Source organism: Mauremys mutica, chromosome 9 (genome assembly GCF_020497125.1).
Source record: "Mauremys mutica isolate MM-2020 ecotype Southern chromosome 9, ASM2049712v1, whole genome shotgun sequence".
NCBI lineage: Eukaryota > Metazoa > Chordata > Testudines > Geoemydidae > Mauremys > Mauremys mutica.
In genome coordinates, this window is record NC_059080.1 from 86397853 (window position 1) to 86418735 (window position 20883).

General features: G+C 38.7%; 1 protein-coding gene across 1 annotated transcript in view; it reads right to left on the minus strand.

Annotated features, from left to right (window-relative positions):
* Positions 1–20883, minus strand: part of SI (sucrase-isomaltase) — a 213989-nt gene that overhangs the window by 76717 nt on the left and 116389 nt on the right. The window contains 20 exon segments of the mRNA XM_045029086.1: positions 184–233; positions 1119–1207; positions 1949–2073; positions 3018–3074; positions 3185–3269; positions 3734–3753; positions 3756–3884; positions 4408–4524; positions 4624–4658; positions 5841–5974; positions 7013–7151; positions 7851–7935; positions 9913–10047; positions 13033–13095; positions 13512–13622; positions 13760–13888; positions 15567–15692; positions 15798–15910; positions 16017–16113; positions 17499–17667. Of these exon segments, the coding sequence (XP_044885021.1) occupies positions 184–233; positions 1119–1207; positions 1949–2073; positions 3018–3074; positions 3185–3269; positions 3734–3753; positions 3756–3884; positions 4408–4524; positions 4624–4658; positions 5841–5974; positions 7013–7151; positions 7851–7935; positions 9913–10047; positions 13033–13095; positions 13512–13622; positions 13760–13888; positions 15567–15692; positions 15798–15910; positions 16017–16113; positions 17499–17667 (2008 nt within the window).

The window sequence follows — 20883 nt, forward strand, 5'->3', positions numbered from 1 at the left end:
TGATATAATTAACATTCAGGAATGTTGCAATGAATGGTATGGATTACAATGGGAAACAGTTGAATGGGGAAAAAAGAATGATTGTAGATATAATTTTAAATAAAACTATTGAGTCTTGAAAAAATTTCATTGGGAGGTAAAAATAACTTTAAAATCACTATATATATATATATAAATACACACCTGGTTTGCGGCAAATGTTGCTAAGAAATAATTACCATTTTCATATGTGTCTATAAAAGAAGAAAAAAATCAGTACAATGAAATCTATTCTACTACCAAAAAAAGATACAACAATAATGCACCTAACCTTTTACAAAACCAATATTTTCCCCAAAGTTTTCTTTGCTGTTTTCAGTTTAAACTTTACAATCAAATGATCACACAACACCTGTTGCTGTTCTCATATTTCTATAAATAACATATTTCATTAGTGTTATGCAATTACTGTACAAATTTGTTCCAAGTTTGAACTATAGTATTTCAGCTGACAGACCTAGAATTCTGCATAAATTTTCAAAAGAAACTTGTTTGTAGATTTTTAAATAAGGAAATAATTACAACCAACTGCCCTTAGGGATATTTGGCAATTAATTATTTCAAATTAAATTAGAGGATCCTCATGGTCCACTACGTAAAAATCATGTGCAAATATCTGAGAGATGGGTGGATAGCTCCTTGCACTCACCTGCCTTAGGCATCTGTGCAGGGCTGGGTACAAACTAGCCCTAGGTTTATAAACCAAATCTAAGCAACATACTCCTGGCCCTGCACACCGATCTGTGAACAGTTGGTATTTGGGTAATGCCCAGAAAAGACTGTGGCTGGAGCACACTGTGTTCTCGGACCATTTGGGGGCAGCAAATAGCATGGAGGCTGTTCCAACTGGTGCATGTTAGGAACAGCCTAGAATCACCCTCTGGAAGGAGGGAGCAGAAAGCCACCTATACTCCCACCTTCAGACACCTCTGAGAGATGGCACCTAATATTTCAAACATCTTAATTTAAATTTTTTAACTGTTTAAATCAGTTTGGTCCTGATCCTGTTTCACCTGTATGCTGTCACTTGCAGGAGTGGAGCCCGTCTTTGATCTTATACCAAAAGTGATCACACTTACCAATGCTTACTCCATCATCCCAGTAAAGCTGACCTTGAGCGACCTCGTTGTCATCCAAAGCAACAGTAAGTCCCATAAAGTTTTGTCGGCTACAAAAATAAAAAGGAAGCCAGAAAGCACATTCATTTTCCTCCTTTCATTGCAGTCACAGCTGTACAGATTGTGACAACTGGAAGTTGACTTCTGGATTCCCTGACACACACTCACAGATAGATGCTCGATTCTCAGTGTCAATATACTTTTCCATTACATCATCAGACTGAGCAGGCATTGTGTACTTAAAAAGAAGTAGCAATATGATTCTTATTTAGGACTAATTCTTATCAACTCCTGTTCATCTGAGTAATCTTATACACGTGAGTAAAGCCAGTGGGTTACTTATGAATATCAACATTATTCACTCAAGAGATGCAGGATCATTGCCATAATTTCCAAACTCAGAATTATGGGGAAAAACAATAAAGAAAAACCAAAGTGGGAGCTCATGCAGCCTTTGTTCTGCATGCACAACTCCCTTACACATCAGTGGGTTTACATGGTTGGAAGCAGGGGAGTGCTAGGTGTGTCCTTTAAAAAGAAAAAGATGCCGTAAAATAAGGAAACAAACAAATATGTTTTTCTTACTGTATTATTGCTAATAAGGGTCCTACAGAAGATACAAATCTCATCCATTTCACTGAGGTCTCAAAAGCTGAGTAAATAAACCTCACTCACTTTCCAAGCTACAAATTAACAGATCAGTTCTAATTTCCATGTAGACAATTAGCATTGTTTTTCAAAAATTACTGTAAAATTGTTTTAAAGGAAACACTCCAATTTACTTCATTTACCTTTGATTGGTATTAAGACCAGGTTCTTGCCAGGGGATGATGTAACCGCCCCGGATATGAAGATTGATATGCTCAAGAGGTGCTGGCAATGTCTGGAATTGTCCCCTTACTTCAAGATATTTTCCCTAGAAGGGAAGATTTTTTTTTGAGTAGGAAGGCATAAAAAATTGTGTTGAATGCAATTTTGCTTACAAATGTACAATACATCTTTCCTCTGCCTGAGAAGTCAAGTAGTGATGCACATACACATAATTTTACACAATTAACTCACAGAAACATTAACTGAAATCCATAAATATGGCCATTTCCAAATCCATCTGTGATGCAATATTAATAAACTGTGCTATAGCTTTAAGTAAACATTTGGTTCATGTGCTACATCATAAGGAGCGCTATACTTTGGCTACAAGTTGGTTTTGCATTCTTTGTTTGTTTGTTTTTTGTTTGTTTTTTTTTAACTTTTCTGGTGCTTTAACTGCAAAATATTCACACTTCAGGGATGACAATTCAGCCACAGGACAAAGAGGAGGTACGCTTTGTGTCTGATATACCAGGTGCATGAGCTAGCTGTTATCATGCAATGTGCTCATTGTATCATTGCTACTTAATTAGGCAAAGTAATGAAGAAACTCAAAATAAAATGATTTGTTAACCAGGGAAAACCAGACAGTCATTCCGAAACACCTCTGCTACTCTGTATACTGGCATTTCCATTTTAAAATGGTGACAGCAGAACTGGTTGCATGCAAAAAAAACCTTTACTTGATGAATCAAAGTTTTCTATTAAAAATGGCAACTATTGAAAATAATATTGGATCAATCCTATCTGATCACAATTCTTTGACCCTTTCCTAAGTTTTGGGTGCTCAATTAGAGTTTAGTATCTTTTAAAAATAACTGGAATATAATATTAAGGCCTGACCATGCAAGCTGCTGAGTGCATTCTGAGAGGCATTGATGTCAATGGGAATTAAAGGTGCACGGTATCTCTAAGGAAGTGCTCAGCACCTTCTAGGATCCAATTCTTTAAAAAGGTCTATTGTACTGAGAACACTCTTAAGTCGCTTACCGTGTAATAATCATACCAGCGTGCATTGGGTATATAAGCATTCACTTCTGTAGCTCCCTGAAATGTGAAAGAACACTTATAAGAAGAATTCAAACTTAAATCAATGTTTATATACACTTCCTTTTAAATGTTCATTCCATAAAGAACATAAATATTGAAATGCTTACTTCAGTCAATACAGGGCTAATCAGCAGTGCTGGGCCCCACAAAAACTGTTTGTATACATCCCACGTATTTTTGTCTTCTACAAACCTAAAAGAATGAAAACATTGTCAATCATGGCTTAATCTTTTCAGTCTTATTTTTAATTCTGGGCACACACTCAGGTTAATGCCACCAATCAATTCCACTTGCCAGGAGGCCCCCCTACAGAAGTGAAACACCATTTTTCTATGTGGTTAAGGTTACTGACGTGCCATTGAAAGAGCACCATTAGCTGGATAAGCTCCCTTTTTCAGCTCATGCCACCTAGATTGCACTTCCCTACAGGAAGGGACAGATTGCCTGCTTTTGCATACCCGATCAGTCAGAGGTGGGGAAGGGCCAGTCAGAACAGAGAAGGACAAAGGACTATGGAAAGGGGTATACTCATAGTCTCATATAGGTCATAGGGAAAAAGCATATGTGAGGTTTATGACTGGGCAAAGACTGAATTCCTGCTTCATGACAATTCAGTTATTCTGTATCAATGTTGCTGTCCAACACTTAATACTTACTCGAAAATCAGAGGACGTGTGTTACAATGCTACCAAGAACATGGGCTTCATGCATTAAAGTGTAGAGATAAGGTAACAGTGTGTATCTTGTATTGAGTATATCTCTGGAAATATTTTGAAACTTTTCATCAAAGGAAACAGGATCTTGCCTCTAAAAATAAAGATAAAACAGGGTTACTATTTGTACTGTAAAATCTCTCTTGTCACCACCTTTCTGCCAATGGGAAATGCATGTGGGCATCCAATAGAAGAATTTGGCTTTATTGACTAAAGTTCAAACGAAGAGTTTTAGGCAATTAGAAACTGGCACATTTAGAGAACTCCAATAAACTGAGAGTAAAGCATGCATCTTTGTGGGTCCAAATCAAGTCCAAATAAAGCTGGTTGTAGCTGAAGTCTGCTCTGCTGACTTCCTGGGAAGTGAAGTCCGCTCCCTTCCACACACCCAAACGGCAGGCATGATACTGTGGTAATGGACACTGTAATTTAGGTTCTGATCCAAACCCCAATGAAGTCAATGGGATTGTTTCCAGTGATGTCCATGGATGCTCCATCAGGACCTAGTTTAGGGTTCTCGTTATTATGGAGCACTACCTTGGGAAGGAACTGCAGCTAATGCTATTGGAATTGACTAATCTCAGTGGCATATAATTTACAAAGAACCGTCAACTCACCTGAGTTCCTATCACATTATGATTTCTAGAATAGGTGTAAAATGATCCAAGCTGCATCCACCGGACACACATTTCATATGTTGTATCATTGAAGAAGCCACAGATATCTGCTCCAATCTAAAAGCATTTAAAAGGTAATTAGATCTGAATACTGTAGATTACTAGAATGGTATAAAAACCTTTAGAATAGGAATTTAAACTAGTAACTTAACTTACATAGGATATTCCAAAGAGGCCAAACTCCATTATACCTGCCAAAAAATCCAAAATATAAATAAGACAAGCTTTTCAGTTGCATCTTTCTCTGTCAGGCCAAATGAGGAGGGATTCTTAGCAGGGGAAGTGGGCCCATTGTAGTGGGATTCACTACAGACAAGGATACTGCCTTGGTCCCACTTTCTCATGATACAAAACTGTAAAATGGCACCATTCCACTTTCTTGCTGTGATATCATCCAAACATACACCATCACTGAGAGTTGCTTTTCCTGGTAGTTTGCATGACAACCCAACATAAACCTCAGCCTAAGCCCTTAAAGCTTGAATGGTTCTAGGGTTTTCCCTATAGGTCTTCTCCCTCTTTGCTTCTAGATCCATATACCTGAGAAAGCTCCATAGATTGGAGTTTACACTCCTACACTGAAGCTAATCAGACACTTAATACAACCTTACAGTGATTCAGCAAAAATACCGTTGCCTCTTTATGCATGGTTCAATCACCCAGTGTCTGGATGACTCAATTAAAAGAGTTCTGCATCCCCATTCAACCTCCAAGGATTTGTCCCTCTCTTATTGAAACCCTCTCATCTCTCAGTACAAAACCACCTAGCAATTTTCCCATGGCTGTTAGCCTCTGGAGACTAGCCAGTGTTCCACTGATTACGTAGTGGTTTTCCAAATGTTGATTTTGTACTATATGGCATTGAACCGTGTGCTGTATGTCACAGGAAATGTCATTTCCTGTAGACCTGTGGTAAGCTCATGCAGTTGATCTTCATCAATCACCTCTCTGAATGCCCTGTGATCTTTTGGTCATGCTAATTTGGAGATTCTTGATATTTCAGCTCTTTACGTTGTACCTTCATTAGTGTGTTTTTAAATACGTGTAGCATTAACTGAACAGCCAGTCTTAGCTGTCTTAGTCTATCTGACAAAGACGTTTAATTCTGTTTAAAACAATAGCTCAGGTTGGATACAACTTAACATGTTTAAAGGTAGCTCCGGTTATTCATCAGTGAGGAGAGATGGTCTACACTGGGCAATCCTAAGAAGTTCATTCAGGCTTCAGGGCTACTCCCTCTACTGAAAAGAGTGATAACATCAGAAATAGCTCTAAAAACAACATTAACTCCTAGTTCCGCCATTGTGCTTCAGCAGACTTTTTTCCTTTGTGATCATTTAAAGCGTGAGGGCATTAAAAGTTACTCCTCCTACCAATAATAGATTTTTCAAGCTGGTCCCATCTTGCATAGTTATCACCAAGCCAGTGACCTGCCCATTGTCCGCTAGAGGGATATGTTGATCGGGTGATAACAATTCCACGTTCCCCTGTGGCATTGCGTACAGCACTAATATCAAAAATACAAACATAAGCACATTAGATGTGGCAACCATAGAAAAAAATCCCTTCTACAAAATACCTAATTAGGAGACATCAAATGGAGAGACCACATTTCTACGGAAAATGTAGTTCTTAGCTTCTGAGGCCTTGATCTATAACCATGTATGCACATGTTTAACTTTACTGCGAATGGAGTTAAGAAGAATTAGTCACATGAGAAAAGTCATTTATGTGCATAAATGTTTAGCGGATGAGGACCTAAATCAGAACTACTTGCCAGTGGGGAGAAAGTTGAGACTGTTGCCTTTGCAGTCAGCATCAGAGTTCTCCAGAACAAACCTGTGAAGTGCTCAGCCCTTCTCAGGATGAAGCACTGGGAGCACAAGGATACAGACTGTCCTGGGACTGACTGCAAAAAGGGGCAGAATTTCTTGCACTCCCACATCTTGCCCATTCTGGCCCTTAATAGTTTTCACACTAGATTAATATTTTAGAAATGTTATATTGTTGTTATATTATGTACTACACAATGAAATGATAACAGTGCTAATCGCTTGCACTTCTGTAGTATTTTTTTCATCTGAGGTTCTCAAAGAGCTTTGCAAGTTAGAGTTATACAGACTTCAAAAGTTTCATATTTTGGTATGAATTAGATCATTTCTCTCTTCCAAGAACACAAACAGGGGAGGCAATTTAATTATTACAGATCTGCTATATCATTGACCTGCAAAAAGAAACTCAATGGTCACCCTTTACCCTGGTAAAGCAAGTTGTATTTGCCGGGACCACATTTCAGATGTCCAAGGTAGCGGTATTAGAAAATGGCAACCAGCTTTTTGGACCTGATCCAAAGCCCACTGAAGTCTACAAACTATTAATGATCCAATTGCAGATCATCGAGGGTGAGGCTCAATTATTCCACTGAAGCTACTTCCATTGATATCAATGGAAATTACTCAGGGTTTACATCTGAGTAATTGAGGCCACAATCTGGCTACAAAGACACTAGTTTTTTGAGGAGAAGAAAAAGGTGAAAATGACTTACTCGTAGGTAGGTTTTGCCTGTGACCATCCATACAGACTATGTACATCGTAGTGCCTGACAGGGGTCCCATCTGGCAGGAACTGTTGACTTTCCATGCACAAGGTCACAAGATCCAGCCCTTTCTCCTTTTCTGCCAAAGCTAATGAGGTAGAGATGAAAAGTCAAACCATTAAACTTAGTGCCAACAAGGAACCAGGTAAGTCATTCACTCTTTAAACCTCCATTTTTCCTTTACTACTGCCCTCTTTCAACTGCCTGTGTCCTGATGTACTTTGGCAAGAACATTTAGGGCCATGAGTTCCCAGCAACTTTGCAACAGTAGTTCCTCAAGTAGAATGATGGCATGATGTATCCCTTGATGGTATCACTCCAATTTTTTGAGAATTTGTCTCCAAATACTATCTATGTCCAACACTCTTGTATACTAATTCACGGCCACAATATTATTACAATCTGGATAGGAGCATGTACCGACTATCATTGTCCTCACTACAAAAGTGCTATTTTAGTATGTGGAATCAGGACCTTAGTTTGCAAGTTCTCCTTAGATTTTTAACTACAGCCCCAAAGTATATCACAGGAAGTAATCTAAAATAAAAGAATATTGTTGATGCTTACATCCCTTTCCTTGCAGCATGGATTTTAATATGAAAACATAAATTAATGCTTAATATTTTATGCCAGGTTGGACCAAATAAACATTCTTATTTTGGCCCACAGAGAATAATTAATAATAAAGGAGCTAGTTTACAAATCTTTTCTCCTGGGTGACACAGGGTATGATTTAATAACAATCTGTGTGATAATAAGAATGCAAAGTACAGATAAGATTCCTTACGTGGCATATAAGGTGGGTTATTTAGAAGTGGTTCTCTGCAGCCATCAACCGCTCCATTAATAAAGCTTGCTGGTTCATTCATGTCCTTTTTTTTTTTTTTTTTTAAAGAAAAGAACACAAATATTCAGTAACTTTGCCCTGAACCAATGTCAATTCACATATTCAATGAGCTAGACTTTCCTAAATGTGTTTCAATTCTAAGGGGAAAATATGCCATCTATTTGTGAACGAGGGAGCAAATATACACACAAATTGAATACAAATGGAAAATTCATCAGAACCCTTCTGCTGACAAATGCTGAGCTGTTATGAATGTTATTTCATTTCCTCACTAGCTGTTGGTCTCCCCGAGCTCTGACTGAATTAATTAGGGTGCTCCCCCAAACTTGCCTTTTATTTCCATACACTAAAGGCCCCTGCTTCTCAGGCTTCTGGCTGAGAAGCTATGGACGTGGCTGTATAGCTCCCTATGGAGTACATCTGTGTCATTTCTGAATCAGCATGGGGAAGAGAGGAAATCACTACACAGGGTAGGGCAGAGGGGTGCACTCTTTAAGCCTAGAAGCTGCTTGTGTTTCATGTTTCTCACACATCTCGAATTCTATTATCCATATGCACGCTGAGTAGCACCATATGCCCATTGAAATGTCCCCACAGATCACTGCAATCTGAACTCTGTGCTTGTCTTCACCAGTCAAGCATTTTACTATTCAACAGGCTCCACTTTGCATATTTTACTCGAGCCATCCAAAATCCTACCCCTTCATTTGTTTTATACGAGCTAACCGACAGACATTTGTGCTGGATTCAGAAACACAGACTAGAACAGTAATAGATTTTTTTCAATGCTTGTCAAAGTACAGTATCATGATATTGATGGTGTTTATCTTAATGGGCATATCATTATTGTACTGTATTAATAAGCTCAGAAATCTCTATGTTGACATATATCTTTAGGAGATGGATACAGAGTAACATTTTCTGTAAATGAAAGCCATGCATATTGCAATCTCTTGAAATTGAGATTTTCAAAGGAGTCTAGGGAATTTAGTCATATCTTCTAATAAAACTAGTGTGTGTCATAATCCTCTAGACTACTTTGAAACTTAACCCAAACATTTCGTATATCAGCCATTTGGATAAAACATACTGCAGGAACACAGATTTTCTTAACAGAAGGTTTTCCCTCATGGTGGCAATTCATTAACTCAGTTATTTTACATCGGATGGCAACAATTACTTAGAAAGCAAGGTGATCTTTTGCAGTGATTTTGGGAGGAGTTGTTAAGAGAACATTATTTGTCAAAACAATGCTGACTGATATGGCACATTTGGTGTATGTGGATATACATGGTACACTCATCACTTCTAAAGATATTCCATTAATTGTCTATGTGGTCTACATTGTTGCTTTTTAGGCAATTTCATAACCTGAAATTTAACTTTTCCACATGGACAAATGTGCACGGATTAACTCACAGAAACATTAACTGAAAATCCATAAATATGGCCATAGTGCACGGATAGTGATGGGACGAAGCTTACACATTGCCCAACTAAACAATAACTCACTGAAGTCAATTTCTTTTAACCCCAACTGTTTTGAACACTAAATTGACTCATAAAGATTACACAACTGGGAAATACCCTTGCAGGGGCATGCATTAGATTACTTTGCTAGAACTAGTTCTCTGATTTCCCTTTCTGCTAACTTGCATTTCATCCACAATTGTTTATACTGGCTCACCACAAAGTCAGACCTGATCCTTGAACTCCCACAGAAAGCAGAATGTCATGTGGCCGTCAGGCACAGAGTCCCCAAAACAAACAGCATTAAACACATACATCATGTCTGAAGTTATTGGTGAGGCTAACACTCAGGTTTCCACATTGTGGGCTCAGCCATTGAGATGAAGAGGCAGTCAACATGGTATTCAAGATAATGAACTACTTAGTAGCATACAAGTTACTGAAACCTTCTTAGAATAGTAAGAATTTTGTGAAACCGGCAACAAATGTCCTACAAGGTGTATTACTAAACCAAGAGAAGGCATGCACTTACAGTCCACAGGCCATCAAATTTTACACTCTTCGCTGGATCATTTGGGTTAGTGTAGAAGTCTACTATTTCTCTTTGCCACCACTGTGCTGTCGAATTGCGGAAGAAATCTGGGAAAGCTGCATAAGCTCTGTACAGCTAAAATAGTAGCATACAATATATGAAAAGAGACACAGGTTTGGATAACAATGTATTCAACTGCTTTAACAACCTCAACAAATTAAACACTGGCTAAGATTGTAATTAAACTACAGAAATCTATTGTTAATATCAACCTATAGTGGTGTGAAACTCAATCCTAAAACTCATATTCTTTGTTAACTGTTCAAGTAAACATGTCTCAGACTAAAGTAAATAGTCTCCGGTAAATAGAGCATTAGACTAAATGTATAACCCAAATCAAAAAGAGACAGTAAGAGCACCAAAAGAATGCCACCATGGCTAAACAGCAGAGTAAGGGAGGCCATTAGTGGCAAAAAGGCATCCTTTAAAATTTGGAAGTCAAATTCAAGTGACAAAAAACAGGAAGGAGAACAAACTCTGGCAAGTTTATTATGAGAGTATCATAAGGAAACCAAGAAAGAATTTGAGAAGCAACTTCTTCAAGACATAAAAACTAACAGTAAGATTTTTTAAGTATATGAGAGGCAGGAAGCCTGCCATTCAGGCAGTGGGGCCATTGGATGACAAAAGTGTTAAGGGATCACTCAAGGAAGACAAGGCTATTGCACAGAAACTAAATGAACGATTTGCATCAGTTTTCACTGCAAAGAGGTTGGGGAAAGGCCCACAATAAAGCTATTCTTTTGGGGCAACAAATCTGGATAAAGATATTTGGGGGGGGGGGGGAAGAGACTTTTGTAAAAGTAAGCCATGCCTCACCATTCCATTAGAATTCTTAAAGGGTCTCAACAAGCATATGGATAACGGAGATCCAGTCAATATAGTGCACTTGGATTTTCAGAAAGCCTTTGACAATGTCCCTCCCCAAAGGCTTTTAAGCAAAACAAATAGTCATGGGATAAGAGAGAAGATTGTCTCATGGACCAATAACTGATTGAAGGAAAAGAAACAAAGGGTTGGAATAAAGTCAGTTTTCACAATGGAAAGAGGTGAACAGCAGAGACCACAAGGGTCTGTACTGGCACCTGTGCTGTTCAAAAAATTCATTAATGAACTATAAGGGGTGATGAACAGTGAAATGGCAAAGTGTGCAGACAATAGAGACTTATTCACGATAGTTACGTCCAAAGGAGACTGAGGAATTATAAAAGGATCTCACAAAACTGGGTGACTGGACAACAAAATGCCAGACGAAATCAACTTTGGAAAGTAATGCACATTGGAAGAAAGAATCCCAGCTTTACAGATACAATGCCACTAAACAAATCTAGGGTACACTGATACCTTGAGGCGACCAGAATTGGACACAGCATTCATTCGGGGGAAAAAAGATTTAGTGGAACTGGAAAAGGTTCAGAGAAGGGCAACAAAGATGATCAAGGGTATGGAATGGCTTCCATCCAAGGAGAGACTAAAAAGACCGCGATTATTCAGCTTAAGAGAGACATGACTAAGGGGGATATAATAGAAGTCTAAACAGTAATAAATGGTGTAGAAAAAGTGAAGTGTTATTTACACTTTCACACAATGCAAACACCAAGGATCACCAAAGGAAATTAATAGGCAACAGTTTTAATACAAACAAGAGGATGTACATTTTTGCTCTGTTCTCTACTCTCCCCCTTAAGTTCTGGTACGTGCTACTGTTGGCGACAGGATGGTGGGTTTAGATGGACCAGCAGTCTGACCCACGATGCCAGGTCCTATGTTCTTAAGTCATGTCAGCATGACTCTTAAGGAGAGGATGAACCATTCACTTCTCACAGGACTCAATTCTTCATATAGGACTGACTTGTAAACCAGTACTACACATAACCTATCACAAAAAAGGCAGATGTAGAAGGCCTGAGACAGTTTCAGGGCCTGATTCCATATATTGGCTTCAGGGGAATCGGATGCTGCTTAAGACTCCATGCAAAGGATGTCTTATGTTTCTTGCTGGTGCCTGGCCACACTTGTAGGCCGGGTTTGAACAGCTTGTATCTGTGGGATTGCTATAAGATAATAGGGACAGAAGTTGAAATGCTGTCTCATTGCCTATGTGTTCACTGGAGTAGAAGGTACAATTTCCAGCTTGGGTAGACAGAACAGTAGCAGCTCTGATTGAGCTAGTGTGATAAAAATAGAAGCATGGTGAAAGCCGCAGAAGTGCCTAACAGATCAGAGCATGATCCCGTCTGAGACTCTAGGGATGTACGTAGGCTCCTAGCTCCTCCCAGTGCTTGTGCTGATGTGGCTACACTTCTGTTTTTAATCTATGTGTACTTAATCTGGAAATTACACCTCCTAGCTCTAGTGCAGACATATTCTAAGCCACTGGTTTCAGTGGAGCCAGGATGTTTCCTTAGGATTCTATCCAGCATTAGTACAATTGGGGGAACCAAAATCTAAATGAATGGAGTGTGAGGAACACTAGGGATTACATCATATGAATGGTTGGGGCATTTAATAGTCAACAGTGTGTGTTATTAGCAATAGTGCTCATTGAAAATCCTACGGCTGTTCAACGCTCTCAATTTTGTAAGATTTCATTATCCAACTCTTGTTTTATTATACGAAGTGTAGGTGTAGGATGACTAGTTTATAAAATACATTTAATAACTATTATTTATTATTTACAGTTTCTTTTTACAGCTTTACAGACCAACTGGGAACATGGTTTTATCAGTACACAGAGAGCTAGACAGTCAATGCCCTGAAGATCTTACAGTTTAAGTCCATAAGACAAAGGGTGGGAGGAAGGATATAACACACAAGGAGAGGGACTTTTTGAAATATTAGCTTAGTTCCATGATTTTTTCCCCTTATTAAAAAAATAAATCTGTGGTGTGGGGGTGTGCTAGGAGGGATTAGCAAAAGGAAAGGGAGATCATTCACAGAAGGGAAGAAGAGAAGAGGGACAGGGGAAGGAAGGAAGAAACGTAAAGTAGGCTGAGGTGGAGAGACTGTGAGAGAGAGGGGGCTGAAGGGAAGATTAGTGGAAGAGTTAAATGTACATACCTTGATCTGTGTTTCTAAATCTAAAGACTCATTAACTACTACATTAGGATAATCTGGCCAAACCTAAAGAGAATGGAGGGAAGAAAAGAAATTAAAATACACTGAATTGATTTTTATGTAGTTTCCAAGACCTACTACAGCTTTTAAAATATACTCTTTGCAGGTCACAGTGCACTCTCAACTGCAAAGAAAATATTACATGTTTTGCAGTCTACGTACATTTAGCACTGTACAAAATAAATTCCTTCTATGCGCCACATTCTCACCCCTCCCCTAAGAAAAGATATAGAGCTGAATATCATTATTATAGTGATCGCACTACCTCTCCCAGAGGTATCACAGACACACTAAACAAGAGGGGTGGCTGGCAAAGCCATAAGAAAGTCCTCAATTAAAAAAAAATACAATTTATTCAGAACAGTCATTTTTGCCTTTGAAATCCACTCCTCATTTTTAAACTGTAGTTCTCACAACAGTACCTTTGCCCAGACAATCTCAGTGCTGTTAGGCCATTTGATGAAGACATCATCCTGCACACCTCTTGTGAATGGTGTATAAGCATTTGTCTCATTGCCAGAGATAGGTGGGTCCTAAAATACAGAGAGAATCCAGTTTTACCCTTATTTTAAGAAAGCAAATATGTACATTATTTAATTCATTAAGTGAATTATGGTATTTCACTAACTAGAAGTAGACTAAGTGAAGAAAAAAGCACCAAACTACTGACCAGAATAGCGATGAATCTCATTCCTTCTTCTTTTATTCGATTAATCAGAGCAGGAAGTCCTGCAAAGTCTGGGCTGAGAGTAAAGTCTAACTTCCGGTCCATGTAATCAATGTCTGTATACTGTACATCCTGCAATAAGTGAAAACAAGACACAAAAAAAGTTAGAAATTATTTTAGAAGTCAAAGGCATAATTAAATTTAACAAAGTCTGATTCAGACTGGATTAGCTTCAGAATGTTCAAATGGTATCCTCTGGGGTTCTTATTTTTTTCTGAATTAGTTTTCCTAACTAATATTTAAAACACAACAGTCAAAGTAAGAGAAGAGCTGGCTTTAACAAAAGTAAAAATGAAAAAATACTGTATTTTAAAGCAAAGACATTGGGCTAGATTCGTCAGTATGTTCTATATATTCATCCATATTATACATTTAGTGGATTTGCACCAGGAAGACGTTGGCTCAAAATATTTATATAGAGGTACAATTTAAGATTTGAAGGAAGCACCGTTTTCTAGGTACATATTATTACAATGTTTTTATATAGCAGCTAATACAGTTAAGTAAAGAGATATATAAATTGGAACTTTATATCATGCAGGGAGAATGCCATGAAAACAGAACAGTATGGTGCAACAGTAGCATTGTGACATGGTGGGAAAATTCTATGGTCCTTTAACTTAAGCAGTAGTTTATGCTGTTAATACCTGAGATCAAGAATTCAATCCTGTACATAAACTGACCAGAGTTGTTGTTACGAGTGGGGGCTATACATAAATGGAGATGAACTGCTGTAGCCCTCTGACATCTGGGATAAACTTCCCTGCCCAGAAGAAGGGTATAAACCACGCTAACATCAGTAGCTATTTTTCCTACTATAGGCCTTGTCAGCTCTTGGACAATATGAGGTGTTCTTAACTCAGGTTATCTAATTCAAGTTAACTAATACTAGATAAACTCATAGTGAAGACAGGGCAGTTTGTAGTTTCCACACATTAGGTGGAAGTAAACCACTAGCCACCAACAGAGTGAAAATTGAGTCAAGAACACACAATGTGTTTTTTTAAAAAAGATGCATCCCCTAGTGATCACGTATAGAGTTTTATGAGTTTGCTACTTTCTCTAAGATAATGTGCTTGGTCCTTTAATTCAAAAAGTAGAGGCTTGTGCTTTTAAATCCAGAGATGTGGGTTCCATCCTTGCAGACTACTTGAAAAAGGGTATCATTACAAACGGTGGCTCGTACCGGGATATGACCTACTGTGGACTTCATCCATCTTCTGCTCTTACACAAAACCTGAACAGTGATCTTAGCAATGTTAAGGAAGAATAATTTTCCAAATAAATGTACTCTGTGACAGCCAGCTGCATGGATACAAGCAATATGAGGCTACTATTAAGGTTCTACATGAGGACAAAATATGGATAAAGTTAGAGAATGTGTTGGTCTTCAGAATCTGTAGGAGATGGAAGCGAATGCCTTATGGTATGTTGGACAATCTTATCAACACTGTAGGGGATGAGAAGCTGACAAGGAATGGTGCAGACTTTTCCCTTAACTTCTTTCATTCTTTCCACGTTGAGTAGCAAGAGTTGGTCCTGATAGGACTAAATTTAGTTTTTGTTTAGTGTAATGATAATATCATCTGTGAACAGGGCATAAAAGGGCTTACAGCATACAAAGAATACTGTTTCAGTACAGTATGTGCTTTCATTTCTATAATTATTTCTCATTTCTTTTTCCCTAGAGAACAAATCTGTGATTAGAGAATTCAAATAACCTCACTAATTATAACTGCAAACAACATACATAAGGTATCCGAGCTGCCTTCATTGCCTCATAGAGGTCAGAGACTTCGGTGTCATTTTTGTATCCATAACGGCATAACTGGAATCCCAAAGCCCAGTATGGTGGCATGACCGGTCGTCCAATCAGCTAACAACAATAAAATAGGGGGGAAGAAAACATTTAATCATGGTAATATGGAAAACAGGACAAAAATACAATTGATTGTATAACTTTTAACATAATTAATCCTACTGCAGTGTATTCCTGAACAACCAACTCCGGCGTTGGGCCCAACACCATGTAAAAGTCCAGAATTCCTCCAATAGTGCGATATGTCAGAGCAGGCGTTGGCTGGAATGTGATATCTGCAAATGCAGAGCATACATTCAGGAACCAAGTAGTTGAATAAACTATTTTAATCAGAAAGTGCACAATAAAGGAAACTATTTGTGAAAGTAATTTTTTTTTTACCCATTGCATTACTGTTAAGCAAGAGGACTCCATGAGCATTTGCATCATTTTCCAGGCCCATGTAAAAGGGATGGACACCATAGGAATTCAGTTTGTACTGCAAAAACAAGAAAAAAGTTATGGTTTCACTTTGGAGGTGACCATATTTGTGAACATTCTACTGGCAAGTAAACAGTCTGATATTCCTAAATGATTACTGATAAATCCACTATCGTAAAACAACTTTCCCACCATTTTCATCTTTTAGGCACTTTTGTTGTATTGTACTGATAGATTCAAATGGTCTTTTGACATTTTTGTTTTGTACAAAAAGTTCTAAAGGTGTGATTGTAAAGGTCAGGAGAGTACAGCTATGTAAATAGAAGACAGCAAGTTATTTAATGACTAGACTGATGAAGCAGCATATAAAGGAGAGAAACATGTAACAGTCTAGAACATGATCCACCCATGTATTTTCCTATCACGCATTTTTAACAATGACAGCTCAGCACTTTACAACTAGAAAACCAATGATTATGGAGCACTCATTTTAAAGGGTCAAGTCATGTAGTTTGCTAATCCACTGAACTTTCATCTCTGTAGTTTCACAGAATTCCGTCACAAACATTTCTCCATACTGTGGCTTGCTGGAATACTTGTTGTGATTGCTCCCACTGCAATGTGATGTGTGTAACATTAATGTACAGTTCTCATCACTGAACCACTTTTCATAAAAACACAAGTCAGGGTAAGTCAGTGATCAGTCTTAGTCGGTTTACGTATGTGTATATATAGAAATTATTATTTACATTTGAGGCCCCAGACAGACCCACTTCCTTCTCTTTCTGTTTGCAGGCAGAAGCCATACCTCGGCATACTTCTACATCTTCTCAGGGACTGGGGCTAACTTGGGCAGCAGCCCCAGACTATGAACTTGGAAGAGTGGACATTTTTTGCCAGAAAAGATCACCCAGGATTATGTCCAAGTCCTCCAGCATTTAGTCACATTTACAGGAGCAGCCTGAAAGTGATATCAGGCTGGTTCCATGTGAGCTCATGCCTGCCCTGCTCACAGGGAGATCTGACAATTGCATTCTCCTTGCTCCCTGCTTCTTGCTGCTGACATCTTCGTGCCTCAGGGTGGCCCGCGTAGTGGGGGGATGTTGGGATTGCATGACCTGGTACTAACCCGTCTCACTCTTGGAGGTGGAACCATTGTGCTTATGTTCCTCACCATTTCTAACCTATTTTAAGAGAAGTTTTTTTTCCAAACTCCAAGTGACCTGATAGGACCTTAACTGTTACTAAACTTTCTTTTGGTTTGTTGTAATAATGATAATGATATCTGTGACCAGGGCATATCTTACACCAATGTTACTGCCTGCATTGTTTTAAAACAAAATATACTATAGTCACCCTGGAAAAAAACCCTCAAAGTAATGTGTACCAAGAACATAGCTGCTGCTTAGAAAAGAATCTAATTCAAATTTTATCTCTACTTACACCAGGAGACTGGTCTTTCGTAAACATTCCCCAGGTGTGCCAGTTCATATCACGACGAAACGTAGTGTGTTCAGTTTCACCAAATCCGTAGACATACTGTGATGGCAGACGGGTAGAAATCTGAATGAACATGTCGCTAAAGGTGAAGCCAGGTACCTGAGAATCCCAACTGAAACAGAAGAATTACCCAACTTTCATAAGGAAAGAGCTGGAAAGATACACAAATAAGAGTTGCTGAGAATTTTGAAAGTTACCGAGAATATTTGGGGTAGTAGCCATGTAATTGCTTTTATTAATGAAGTACAAGGTGACTGCTAGAAGACTATCTGTGTCAGAGTGTAAGGAAATTGGGTATTATTGAATACACTCTGGAATTTAGATAAAATGAATACTAAATACGTATTAAGAAGTTTCCTAGAACTGAAGGAAACTCTATATATTAATTTCAATTTTAATGATGTTTTTAAACCCAGTGTATTCCATGCTTAGTAATGATGACATATCGGGAAGCAAAGGAGATGTTCTAGAGGCTGATGATTAAGGTTTGAATGATTTGTGAAGTCAAGGCTGAAGACAGTTTTGTTGGCTTGGATAAGGACCTGAACTTTCAAACACAAATCAAATTGTGAAAATTTTAGGTCTCTTGTGTAATTTCTGCTGCTACTCAGGAGAAAAAAAAGTTTTCATAGAATCAGAAGATTCCAAAACCAGAAAAAAACATTGTGATAATCTAGTCTGACCTCCTGTATAATACAGGCCATAGAAATTGCCCATAATAATGCCTAGGGCATCTGTTTTAGAGAACCGTGCAATCTTCGTTTAAAAATTGTCAGTGATGGAGAATCCGCCACGACCCTTGGTAAGTTGTCCCAATGGTAAACTACCCTCACTGTCAAAAATGTATGCCTTACTTCCCAGTCTCAATTTGTCTAGCTTCAGCTGTCAGCAATTAATTGTGTTATACCTTTCTCTTCTAGTTGGAACAGCCCATTCTTACCTATTTGTTCCTTATGTAGATATGTACAGATTGCAATCAAGTCACTTCTCTTTGTTAAGCTAAACAGATTGAGCTCTTTGAGTCTATCACTATACGGTATGTTCTCTATTCGTTTACATCATTCATGTGGCTCTTCTCTGAACCCTCTCCAGTTTATCAAAATCCTTCTTGAATTGTGGGCACCAGAACTGGACACAGTATTCCAGCAGCAGTCATACCGGTACAAATATAGAAATAAAATAAATAACCTCTTTACTCCTAGGCAAGAGCCTCTTCTTTATGCATCCCAGAAATGCATTAGCTCTTGTAGCCAGAGCATCACACTGAGAAGTCCTATTTTCCACCATGACCCCAAATCTTTTTCAGAATCACTGCTTCCCAGGATAGAATCTCGTATCATGTAAGTATGGGCTTTGTTCTTTGGTCCTACATATATACATTTACATTTATCCATATTAAAATGTCCATTTGCTTAAGCTCAGTTTACCAGATCACTCTGAGTCAGGAACCTGTCCTCTTCAATATTTAACAATCCCCCAATTTTGGTGGCATCTGCAAACTTTGTCAGTGACAATTTTATGTTTTTTTCCAGGTCATTAATAAAAATGTTAAATAGCGTTGTGAATACAAACATTCTGCTCAAAGTGTATGCGCGCCGCATTCATTTAAATCAAAGATGTATCCCAGCAGTACCACTTCTGGCACACGCACCCCTGCCTTCCTCATTCAAGGAGCCAAGGGCTTTAAAGGAGCTTGACCACTGCCTCCCTCTCCATTCCTTCATACCACCGTCCAACTAATACACTAAATAGCAGGGAAGGGTCGTGGAACATGTATGTGCACAACACAACAGGAAGAAGGATAGTTACTGTATAGGTAAGTAACCATTTTTTCTCCTCCAAGTGATTGTTTGCAAATGTCACCTGCAGTAGAATGTCTTTGGATCACTTGAAGAGAGATTGCAACAATGACTTGCCAATACTGGCACCGTCTCAGAAAGCTTGAGTGATAGCCCAGGGACCGGAAGAGGTATATGCTAGTGAACATGTTGCTGCCTTGCATATATCCACTATTGGTATGTTACTCAAGAAGACTGAGGAAGTGGAATGAACCTTTGTGGAATGGGCCATTATCCTCGGAGGGAGAGCAATCTTTGCTAGATAATAGCAGAGTTTGATGCAGTCAGAAATCCAATGAGATGTATAGAGTTCTCTAACCAGCTGCCCTGTACTCCTACAAAGTGTATAGGAGATAATCTAAAAGAATGTTCAAAGTATGAAGCTTCTCTTTGGCTTTACGACAGTGAGCCTTTGGAAAAAAACACCAGAAGATGAATGATTTGATTGAGGTGGAACTTCAAACATAAACAAGATGTGGCCAAAAAGAAACTTTGTTTTTGTGAAATGTCTTTAAAGGGGGCTTGCCTAACAATGCCTGAAGCTCAGACTCCCGTTTGGCAGATGGTACCTGACTGCTACCAGAAATGCCGTTTTCATTGATAGCAACAATTATAAAGATGATGTTGCTAAAAGATAAAAAAGGGGGAACCATCAAACAGGACAAAACTAAATTTATTTAGTGGATCAGAGACGGGAAGGCACATGTGAATTAGGACTTTTTAGAACTGAGGCATCGACAGATGCGAAAAGACAGACAATCCCATCTACCAGTGGATGTATCACAGAGATGGAGGCTAAGTGCACCCTTAGAAAACACTGATGGGAAAACCATCAGATTTAAAATTTAGCAGGTAATCTAATATATGTGTAATATCTGTATTACTTGGTGACAACCGGTGAGACTCAGTCCAGATTGAGAACCTTTTCCATTTCATTGATAAGTGGCTCTGGTTGTGCCCTTCCTGCTATGCACACCAACATGGCTAGGACATCCTGAGAACAAACTTTCCTTACTGCCAGTCGTCCAAATAAGGAAATATCTGAATGCCTAAATGTTGATGATGAACTGCCACTACTGCCATACATTTGGTAAACACCCTCAGGGCATGTGTTAGGTTGAAGGGCAGCACCATGTCCTGATAGTGCATATGGCCTACCATGAACTAAAAATTCATGTGGCAATACATCCTAGCCACAGAAAGTATGTATGTATCCTGCAGCTGGAGGCAACGTACTAATTCCCCACCTTCAAGGAAGGGATAACAGATGATAGGGGAACCATTCTGTTCTTTGTTTTCTTGGTTAATCTGTTAAATTTTCTTAGATCTTAAATCTAGGAACCTACATTTCTCTTCCAAAACAGGCTTTGGAGCCATGGCACCCAGAGAGGCACTCCTTGTGGAGGAATGCTCTGCTCTCTCGTGGTCAGGGTCGGACTCTTAAGAGGGACGTGTTGCCTTTTCAGGAAGACTAACTTTAAGACAGGAAT